This window comes from Hippoglossus hippoglossus, chromosome 3 (genome assembly GCF_009819705.1).
Source record: "Hippoglossus hippoglossus isolate fHipHip1 chromosome 3, fHipHip1.pri, whole genome shotgun sequence".
Classification (NCBI taxonomy): Eukaryota; Metazoa; Chordata; class Actinopteri; order Pleuronectiformes; family Pleuronectidae; genus Hippoglossus; species Hippoglossus hippoglossus.
The window spans coordinates 950,823-961,872 of record NC_047153.1 but is presented as its reverse complement, the minus strand read 5'-3'; the positions used below and the strand labels follow the sequence as shown (position 1 = coordinate 961,872).

At 41.8% G+C, this 11,050-nt stretch overlaps 1 protein-coding gene across 1 annotated transcript; it reads right to left on the bottom strand.

The window, feature by feature from the left end:
- Positions 1-1,253: 1,253 nt before the first annotated feature.
- Positions 1,254-10,411, bottom strand: LOC117752673 (ZP domain-containing protein-like). The gene is made up of 11 exons (XM_034570225.1): positions 10,407-10,411; positions 9,103-9,107; positions 5,349-5,414; positions 4,411-4,552; positions 4,181-4,324; positions 4,030-4,088; positions 3,535-3,725; positions 3,029-3,429; positions 2,350-2,449; positions 1,953-2,145; positions 1,254-1,861 (listed from the first exon to the last, which is right to left on the bottom strand). The coding sequence occupies exons 3-11, from the start codon at positions 5,389-5,391 to the stop codon at positions 1,725-1,727; spliced, it is 1,410 nt and encodes a 469-aa protein (XP_034426116.1). The 5' UTR covers positions 5,392-5,414; positions 9,103-9,107; positions 10,407-10,411; the 3' UTR covers positions 1,254-1,724.
- Between the last annotated feature and the right edge of the window lie 639 nt (positions 10,412-11,050).

Sequence of the window (11,050 nt, the reverse complement as noted above, 5' to 3'; positions counted from 1 at the left end):
ATGCCTTTTCAAAATAAAAGCACTTGAGCGTTTCTGTTAATGGAATTCATTCCCTTGTTTAAAAAGGTTTTTTTATTGTGAAATATTTGCTGGAGCGGAAGCTGCACGGATTCATACTGTGTAGTACTGGTATTTATCTGAGTACAAGGGACTTCTTTCATATAAGGAAATAATCCTATTTGTGGCCATATTCAAATCAAAGCCTATATGTAAAAACATTGTGCTGCAGTAGCAGCTCCTCTGCAGAACATGATGTGGAACTGAGAAGCTACATATTTTGCATTGTAAATATGAATTGATATTAATTTGAATATTGTGCATTGAATAGAAAAAATTGCACAACTGTCTTTCTTTGTGTATATTTATTTCTTGTACATTCAGCCTTTAACAGAAATTGCAAAAAATAATAAGTATGACCCTCCTAAGTTGTTTTTTGGAAGATATCCACAAGGTCACGACTGGTTGCTGTCCTGGCTCCTAAACGGTGGAACCAGCTCCACATGGACATCAGGACAGAAAGTCTACACATCTTCCGCCGCAAACTAAAAACACATTTCATGCGACTACACCTTGTATAAAAGTTTAAACTAACAATTTAGTAGCACTTAAATGGCACTTACTTATAGCACTTTGTAGTTTTGCTTTTTTGAAGAAATTGTACTTTTGTTGTGGGTTTGTTCCTCATGGTTGATGCACTTATTGTGAGTCGCTTTGGATAAAATCGTCACCTAAATGAAATGTAATGTAATGGTAGATCTCGGCTTAAGTTTGAAATTAAAAAGTGATCTTGGGCTAAAAGGCTGATGACCACTGCTCTAAGTCTTATTTGAAATGGAAACCAGAAGGTAGTATTCAGGTGGAATAAACCATTAAAAGCACAAGTAGTTAGACTGAAAGTCGTATTTGAGTGGAAAAGAACTCACAGGAAATTACTTCGATTAGTATTTGTTGTTTATTTTTAAGCCGAACACCAAAAAAAAGATTCAGTTCCAGTTTCCCAAAGGTGACAGTGACATAAACACATCTCTGCTTTAGACTGTTGATCAAACAAAACTTGACATATGAGAATTTTCCATGAATTGAGAAAATAATGGTCAGAGGAAGCAATGATGATGATGAAGCTGCAGCCTGAATCACCATGGTGACCATCCCTGGACCAAGAAGAAGAGCATCCCGTGCTGTTGCTTCATTCCTCCAGGTGACTAACATTTGGATTTTGCAGTTTGTAAATTGAGGTTTGGCAAAAACTGATTTGCAACTTGATATTTAATGTACATATACAACTCAGAGCGACATCAACCACACTCAACCATCTGACACTTCCCTGAATGACTTTGCATTGACAAACACTTCAGTGTGAAACAGAGATACAGTATATATACCTAATATGTATTCAGACACATGAGAAATGTGTGTGTTGGAAAGTAAAAACACACATTTCAATCAGAACACTTGTTTAAATCATATTGTAACACATCACAAATGAACAGTTATAAAACCACATGAGATCCCGCCTGTAAACACCACACACCTTTCAGATTTGTTCAAAATAAAAGTTAAATCTTACAAAAAGCTGCAGACATTCACAAGGATGTTGATATGAAATCCATCTGCTTACATTTGCACCTGATTAGATACATAAACCCCCACCAAAAACCATGAAAGAAGACTTGGTACAGTCTGAAGTGATCAATATAAATCAGTATTTCACACACGCTGCTGATTTAACTCTCAAATGTTGGCAAAGGTTGGTATTTGACCTTTGACACTTTGGCTCTGTACACGACCACTCCGCAGACCATGCCGACGGCTGCAAGAACACATCCAGCGATGAACACCAGGTTCAGATTCAGGTTGGTCGCTGAAGAAAAGAGAAACACAATGTGAGTCGAGCTTTGTCCAAAATCAAGCTGGGATTCTGACGAGGCAGGTGTGCTCCAGGCGTGTCATACCTGTGGCTCTGACGCTCTCTGCCGATCTCCGTAAGCGCAATGGCCCCTGGGAAACGAAGTGACTTGCACTCTGGATGACAGCCTCTCTCTTGGAGCGCGGGGGGCTTGTTGACGTAGAGTTAATGCAACCTTTGGAACACCTGGTGTTGGAGTTCCCTGCTTCACACATCATGACCGAGCAGCTGATGTACACCTGAACACAACAAGACACGCCGTCGATATGTCAGCAGACGTACAGATCTAGAGTCAAACCTCTGCTCCACTTAATCCTCAGTTACTGTGTAAGGTTTTTAAAACTTGTCCATATATATATATATATATATATATATATATATATATATATTCATGTACACTGTCCCTTTTTAATAAACAAAAGAAGTTCTAATCCACTGCTGACCTGATTGTTCAGTCCGATGAACTTGAAGGCCTCCATGCTGAACTTGAATTCTTTCTGTTCAGCGGGGGAGTGGATCTGAACAGTTGGATCCATTTTACACCTTTTCAAAGGAAGAAGAAAGAAAAAACACGGTAAGAACAGTGCCCCTGCACTTAAACGCCACTGGGGGGAGCATAGGCGACACCAAGACTAAGTCATAATGGATGAGAAATGAACCAAAATAAAAAATTGAGGCACGTAAATGTTTGTCAAAGATGTTTCTGTCATTTCAGGTCTTATCACACTGATGTTTGTTCAAGTGTTTCTGATCAGTTTGGTTTGAATTAGTTATTTGATGATGTAAGAACAGGCTGAGATCACGATTGACAGCTGAGCCTGACTTGCGGTTGGCCGAGCATGTGTTTGGGAGGGACCTGGAGGCCACAGCTTCATTTCACCATCATTAAATGTCTGAGTTCATATCTGAGATATTTTGGCTTGATTTCTAGATGGTGGGAGAAAGTGGAGATTCTTCATTCATCTTTATTTAGAGGACGGACGTGACAGGCAATCGTTCACACTGTCATTCAAAGGCCCAGCTAGCTGCAAATCCTTTGACATATTTTACGTCCTTTCTTGAAGGCACCTTTACCCCTGACAACCAACATCTGCCTTCAAACAGTAGAGTGTGTTTTCATACCCATTTTCAAAGATGGAGTAGGTCGGTTGGTAGTTGGGGTTGTCGTATGGTGCAGCTCGGCAGGACTCCACAAACAGCTCGGTGTTGTTGACTGAGGAGGTGGCCTTGATCTTCATGTAAATCCTTTTCCCAATGTCGTACTCCAGAGGATATGCTGCTGGATCCATCATGGTTTGGAACTGGTTGTTAGGGTAGAACTCAAACTGGTAGGTGAACGTGCCGAAGCCCTTCTCCCACACAGTGATGTTCTTCCTGTGTGCCACGAAGCTCAATGACACGTTTCCTCGTTTTGAGTACTGGCAGTAGAACTGCACCTCCATCTGGTGCTTCCTGGTGATCAGGTCACTGGGGTTGTCCACCGTGGTGATTTCGTTCTTGAAGATGAGGTTCTCATTGTCTTCCTGCAGGACAGAAAGTTATGAATTCAGTCCTCATGCAGTAACCGACAAACAAGAAGCAGCACTGGTAACTGAGTGTGTAGTGAGATGAAATGAGGCCCTCGCTACCTCGATCTGAGTGCCGCAGGCGTTGAGGGGGATGATGGCGATGATGTGAGTGCTGTTGGAGTGTCTCTGGAGGCTGCAGGCCGTGTTGGAGGGATCATTGAGCTGCATATGATCCTCATGGAGTCGAGGGAATGAGGCTTTCTCAACCGATACTGTCATTGAGGACTCGTTGCAGATCACATGGGATTTAACTGGAACAAAAGAAGTACATTTTAAACCATAACCTTTTCAGTACTTTACATATAGAAATATAATAAATATTCTATGTGATTACTGATATTTAGTCTTTATTTCATATTGATGTATGTTAGATGTTAATGTTGCTATTATTTTGTTGTTGTCAGGATTACCATGACGACACCAGCCTTATTGTATGGTGTGTAGTTCAAGTTCCGGTGTTTTTCTGCCCTCTGCTGGTCAAAAAGTGCTTGATGCAGCTTTCAGCTGTGCTAAAAAAACATAGACTGCTGACAGTGATGTATCCTGGTGACTCACCTATTTCACTCCTGGCTTCCACAAGAACACACCTCATCTCGGACTGATAGACGGCAGGCCTGAAAAACATTTGTGAACATATGTGAAAAGTTAAACGATGGTTTCCTACGCACATGATGGTGTCAATAGAGAACTGAAGTCCGAGACTCACGATTTGACGGCTTCAACAGCAAAGCAGATCACGAAATGTTGTCCGTGGTCATCTGGGAGCGGCGTCCACCTGAGGACAAACTCTCCTTGTGTGTTCTGGTGCTTTTTGATATTCGCCGGCCCACTGACGACGATATTATTTATTCTGTGTGAAAACAGAACACAGTTATCGTGCTTGCTGAGATGTTTTGTTGCCACAAGGCCTCAGCGATCTCGTTGGTTCTCACTTACTTTGCATCTGTGGCCTGCGCTTTGACTCTGATTTCCAATTCCTTGTTGACCTCTGCTAGGAAACGACCTCCATTTGCAGGTGTTGGGGTCAGAAACTTGGGCAGGAAAGCTCCCTCCTGACATGACGGAGCAGGGGGGTCCACTGGAATTTAACAAATGTGATAAGTATTGAACAGCAATTAGCAAACTGCTACTGAGTCTTTTGTTAGTTGTAAAATCTAAATAAAGTCACAGCTCAGTAAAAAACAAAAACAAAAACTTAGGATTAATATGTTGAAAGAACGTCTCCTACAACTAAATTGTAATTTTTTATAAAATGAAGAACATGTTGTTCTAAAGCCAGAAATGCAAGAGTTAAGGGAAATACAAGGAATTTGAATAACAAAGAATTTCATAGTGAAGAAGTTAAACTTCTCACAAATAAAACAACAATGTCAAAGTAAAAATACATGACAAAAATAACATAAAAGAATAAAACACTAAACGTGTGACAGAAATTGAATGATGAAAATCATGCGATGTGTCACAATAAGACTCTTTCTGCTGTATTTCCTCAGACAGGAGGCTCCAGAGCTTCGGAGCTCTTTTCTAAACCTGTGTTCCCTGAAGTCCTCAACCCAGAATCTGGAACAGTTCAAGGCTTCTGCCAGAGGCTCTCAAAGTACATGCAGGGTTGTACGAGTACAAAAGATCCAGAAAACACTGAGGAAGTGATGGAAGAAAAAAACTCTATTCTATTAAGTACAGGAAGCCCTGGTCTCAGTATTTTGTGAACATGTGTCACACATTAGGACGTTCTTAGAGGTCCAACACTTATAAAGACTTTTATCTCACTGAGCCCAGAGCAGCAGCAACAGGACCTCTGCTTGGTGGGACTTAAAAAGAATTGGCTGATTAAATATATTGTCATGTGTCAGGAAAAGTAAAAACATACTTACCAAGAAAAGAGAATTGCATAGGAAGTTTGCTGAGAGGAGCCATGGTTGGGGGTGGGGTTGTGGTTGGAGTTGTAGTTGTGGTTGTGGGTGTGGTTGTGGTTGTGGGTGTGGTTGTGGTTGTGGTTGGAGTTGTAGTTGTGGTTGTGGTTGGAGTTGTAGTTGTGGTTGGGGTTGTAGTTGTGGTTGTGGGTGTGGTTGTGGTTGTGGTTGGAGTTGTAGTTGTGGTTGGGGTTGTAGTTGTGGTTGTGGGTGTGGTTGTGGTTGTGGTTGGAGTTGTAGTTGTGGTTGTGGTTGGAGTTGTAGTTGTGGTTGGGGTTGTAGTTGTGGTTGTGGGTGTGGTTGTGGTTGTGGTTGGAGTTGTAGTTGTGGTTGGGGTTGTAGTTGTGGTTGTGGGTGTGGTTGTGGTTGTGGTTGGAGTTGTAGTTGTGGTTGGGGTTGTAGTTGTGGTTGTGGGTGTGGTTGTGGTTGTGGTTGGAGTTGTAGTTGTGGTTGTGGTTGGAGTTGTAGTTGTGGTTGTGGTTGGAGTTGTAGTTGTGGTTGGGGTTGTAGTTGTGGTTGTGGGTGTGGTTGTGGTTGTGGTTGGAGTTGTAGTTGTGGTTGTGGTTGGAGTTGTAGTTGTGGTTGGGGTTGTAGTTGTGGTTGTGGGTGGGGTTGTTGTTGTGGTTGTGGTTATGTGTGGGGTTGTGGTGGCCGCTCTCTTTCCTCTCCTCACGGTCATCGGAGCCCTGTAGGATCTGGATCCGTCTCCATATTGCAGATTGATGTAGCCTTGTGGGAAATCCTCCACCACCATCTCAAGTGCAAAAGCCTTGATGTTGGCTTGGGTGTAGTTGTAGTGCAATGTGCAAGAGCCCTATCAATGTGAATATTTATTATTAAAGGGAGGCAAAGCGTCAATGCATTAAAATACAAAGTATGGAGATTCAGATTTCTCAGCTGACCTGGTCTAAGAGGAAGCCTGGTGGCAGGTTGCACCTGTCGCACTCCGTCCCCCTGACGTTTCCATATCGACATCGAACTTTGTCCCCATCAGGATCAAAAGACGTGAGCTTGTATGTCCGAGGGCAGTTCTGAGGAACTCTTGAATGGACACGATAACAGGAGTTAGTAAAAAAAACTAAAGATGGAATCATCAGTGTTTAAAACAAATTCAAATTCTCCAGTGTCTGTGATAAAAGGGTTAAAGGTCGACAAGTTTCCAGGTATCTGCAGGAGACTTACCGGAGGAAAGGTAGGATGCCGATGTCTGGTGATCTGTTTGGTTTCCTGGTGTCAGACCTCTTTCCCAGATCTACCTCAGTCAGTAGACGCCAGTTGTTAACAGAATTGGCCGTTGAGCGCCAACAGCAGCCACTTGCCCTGGTGTGTGTGGAGCAGATCGAGGTGTGTGAACATGACTGTTGTCAAGCAGGGTTGATAAATTAAATAATGCTCCACAAAATGTACTCAGTGAATACATGTTAAGAGCAGAAAGGTGAGGCAGTTTTATTTATGAAGCACATTTCTTACACAGAAGAAGATTCAAGGTGCTGCACAGAGACATTAAAAACAACTCAGGGACAAAATTCAATAAGTTTTTATACTTTGAAATGTATTGTCATGGCATTAACTCTTTGAGATGTATCACCCTGACTTCGAGGGGGTCCCAAACACATAAACAGTACAAGGGACAGAAACAACAAACAAGTCCATTGCAGATAACTTTACTGGAAATAAAACCAGTTTTAACTTAGTCTTACTAAGCAGCAAGTGAAAGTTAAGTAGCCTTAAAAAGACTCACCTCATCTGAAAAGGTTTGTCACTGCTAACATTAGTCGTGAAAACTGTTTCAGCCTCACAAGTGTTTACTGGCGTGTTGGTGTTCCTGTCAATCACACCCGACGGACGTCTAGCGACATTGAGACAGTTTCTCCCGGAGCAGCTCCACGACAGGTAGTCGCATCTCGTGAAGATTGACTTGGTGCGAAGGTCCACCTGCGGGGAAAGATCAGAATGAACGCTGTGCTTCCAGGTGGTTGCTCTGGAACTACGGCCGGTAACTAATGCTGGTAACTACGGCCGGTAACTAATGCTGGTAACTACGGCCGGTAACTAATGCTGGTAACTACGGCCGGTAACTAATGCTGGTAACTACGGCCGGTAACTAATGCTGGTAACTAAGGCCAATAACTAATGCTGGTAACTACGGCCGGTAACTAACCGTGACCAAGTTTAATTTATTTCATCCGTCTTATTTGTGTTTTATTTCCATGTATTTTGTCAAGCACATTGTAACCTTGTCTAGATAAGTGCTAAACAATTATAATTATTATTATTGTTGTTATTATTACTTTGTCTTGTTCAAAGCTAATTAGGGGTGAGAATTGGAAGTTTAACAGTATCCAAATCTTTAAGAATTTCATATGTAAAATGTATAAAATTACTATTATTATTAAATCAATACATTTTTTGTGGCCTTGATGCTTAACTAGAAAATCAAACAAAAGAAATTAAGCTCCCACAAACACAAGACAACAGTAATAATGAAGAAGAATAAGACATTTCTATCATGGACCAGATTCACACATTGTCTCTATGTCATCATTGCTTCTCTCACCCTGTACGTTCCATCAGGGTTTTGTCCTCTGTAGGTGAAGGCCGCACTTCCCCCTAATAGATGTGCTGCAGACGCCAGTGAGACCAGGAGCAGCTGAAGTAGGAGCACCGCTGTGGAAGCCATGATGCAGTGAACTGGTCTGTGTCCCGGGTGCCTCTCACATCCACCTGCAGCATCTTTATATACTGTAAGCTGGAGTTTGATGGAATGCACATTCGGGTTGAAAAGAATGCAGCACCTGCAAAACCGGTTTGAACGTAAATTATTGTTACATGATTGTTATTGAGCACATTTTCACCAGTAACAAGCTCCAACAATAGTTTGGAATCGTCCGAGCAGAGGAACAAGAAAGTTCTCCTGATTTCGTATGAAGTTAAAGTTCTGACTGTCAGAACAGAGCTGCTGCTTCACACTTCTTATATGAATGAAATGACATTAGAAGAAGTTAGTACATGGATGCAGGTGTATTCACAGAAACTAGTCCAGACAAAGTCACAGAACTTTACAGGCTTTTTTCTTGAATAAGTTTTATTGATTTAGCTTTATTGATTCAGCTTTATTGATTTAGCTTTATTGTCCGTCCTGGGAGAGGCTTCCCTGACATGTGACGCCCTCTGAGGTCTCTACCTTCTCTTCCTGGTCTGAGGTTTTCTTGGTGGTTTTCTTCAATCTTGATGAAGGTGAAAGGCAGTTGATGGCTTTGTTCAGCCCAGTGAGACAAATAGTGATTTGTGAATAGGGGCTATACAAATACAATTTGATTGACTGGCTCTTCTTAGTACGATTTGGTATGTCAATGATATTATCTGGTGTACAAGCCCTTTATTGGTCACGTCAGGGAACTGGCAGCCACCAGAATCATCCGATCAGTGCAATGCACGAATAAAGAGTTTAAGAGCGGTGCTGTCTGTCAGGATTCAGCAGCGTCTGTACAAACTGGGATTAAATGAGCTGATTCATATAAACACTCATTATTCTGTCCTGTGAGCAGGAACTTGAGCACGTGTTGTTTTGCAGTCGTACATTTTCCCCACATACGATTCATAAAACATGGTGGTACTTTCAACCACTACTACAAACACTCAAACTTGTAGACAAAAGTAAATCTTTATTTTCAGCGTTGGTTCAGACTTTGTTGATGGACAAACGTCGTCTTTATTTTTCTTTTTAAAGTGTAAAATGGAGCGACACCTGCGAGTTAGTTCAGGCAGCCAACTCGAGCTGCGCTGCTCCAATCATGTGACATACATCATGTGACCTCACTCTCCACAACCATCTATAATACACACACACCTTATCAGGTGGTCTATTGAAGTAGCTGCTGCAGTATTGCTACCAGCTGCTTCAGCCCCTCCACCACCCAGCATCCACCTGTAGGCTCCAACGGGGGGTTACAAGTATTAGCTCATCACTCCCATCATTCCTGTGTAATCATATGGGGGAGTGACGAAGTTGGAGCCTATATGCAAAACACTAAACCTGTTCATGCTCAGAACATTCCACTGAGCCCAGGAGGCTGAATGATGACAATGTGTACTTAAACATTGAATGAAGGCTTTTGTAAACCTGACATGTGTTGTGCAATTGATACATTAAACGTCACACCATTACATAGTGTGCCTTTGGGCATTCAATAAATTTGGTTATCAGAAAAAATATTGAATATTAACATTAAAAATATGAATATTAAATAATAACTTTAATTGACTAAAGTTACCTCGGGGCACCACCCTTCAAAGGAAGGGCTAAATAGCCAATTTATTGATTAAGTCTCATGAAAGTACTAACCACAAATTTGGAACTCTGATTAACAATTAAATTAATAACTATAACCAAAATTACCATATAGATAGTTGGCAAAGTTGAAGGATATAGAGTTCTTGACAGGGTAGAGGTTGGCAAAATTCACACTTATGCAACATTAATGAAAACAACATTTGTGAAAGATACATTTTTATTATGAAGATAATAAAGTATAAAAACACAAATAACTAAAGGTGTACTTACTATATAAATATGTGTATGTGAGTGTGTGTGTGTGTGTGTGTGTGTGTGTGTGTGTGTGTGTGTGTGTGTGTGTGTGTCTGTGTCAGTGAGTGTGCTTTCAAAATGGTGGCTGGCCACTATGAAGGCAATAAACCATCCCCCCCAGTATGTTTACGACATGTGGCGGGGGTCAGAGAGATGTGTGTGTGTGTGTGTGTGTGTGTGTGTGTGTGTGTGTGTGTGTGTGTGTGTGTGTGTGTGTGTGTTGGTGCCAAGTTAGAGAAAGTAGCTAGTTGCATGCAAAGAAAGACTGTGAAGAGCATAACATAACTAACATTAACTTTAAAATAACTTATAACCAAAATATCACAGCAACACAAATCAAACTTATAAACATCACACGGAATCGAATAAACAGTCTTTGCTTAGCCCAGTATAATTATTAAGCCCAGTTGTGTTACCCGTCCATGAAATACGGGAAAAGGTGGATGTGCTGTTTGAAGTCTAGTGAAGTCGTCTTGCTGGTTTGTGGCTCCTGTTGTTGTGGTTCTGCTGTGCAGAGAGACAGAGTGAGACACATGTTAAGAGTAAGTGATCACATGTGTCCTCAGTTGTTACAGAAGGATTGTGTCAGGATGTACTGTTCTGTATGTAATTTCACTGGGGGTGCAGTATCATTATTATGCCACTGTGAGGCGCTGAAGAATTAAGGACGCAAGCTTGTGTCATCACTGTCAGTGAAGAAGTGTCTGTCTACCTGATGTGCAGGTGCTAAGACAATAAACACAGCCACGGGCTAAACGGTTCACCGTCTCCGTCAAGTGTTTTCTCTCCGAGTGCAACGCACAAGAAGCTGCCATCATTAAGCAACAACACATGTCAGAGAAACTCTTCCTCATACTTTGATTCATACCACAAATGTCTCACAAGGGCGGTGGATATATTAAAGGTTCATGTAGATCAGTGGTCACACGCGCTGTGTGTCGGTTGTCTGTGTGTCGGTTGTCTGTGTGTCGGTTGTCTGTTGTTCACACGCGCTGTGTGTCGGTTGTCTGTGTGTCGGTTGTCTGTGTGTCGGTTGTCTGTTGTTCACACGCGCTGTGTGTCGGTTGTCTGTTGT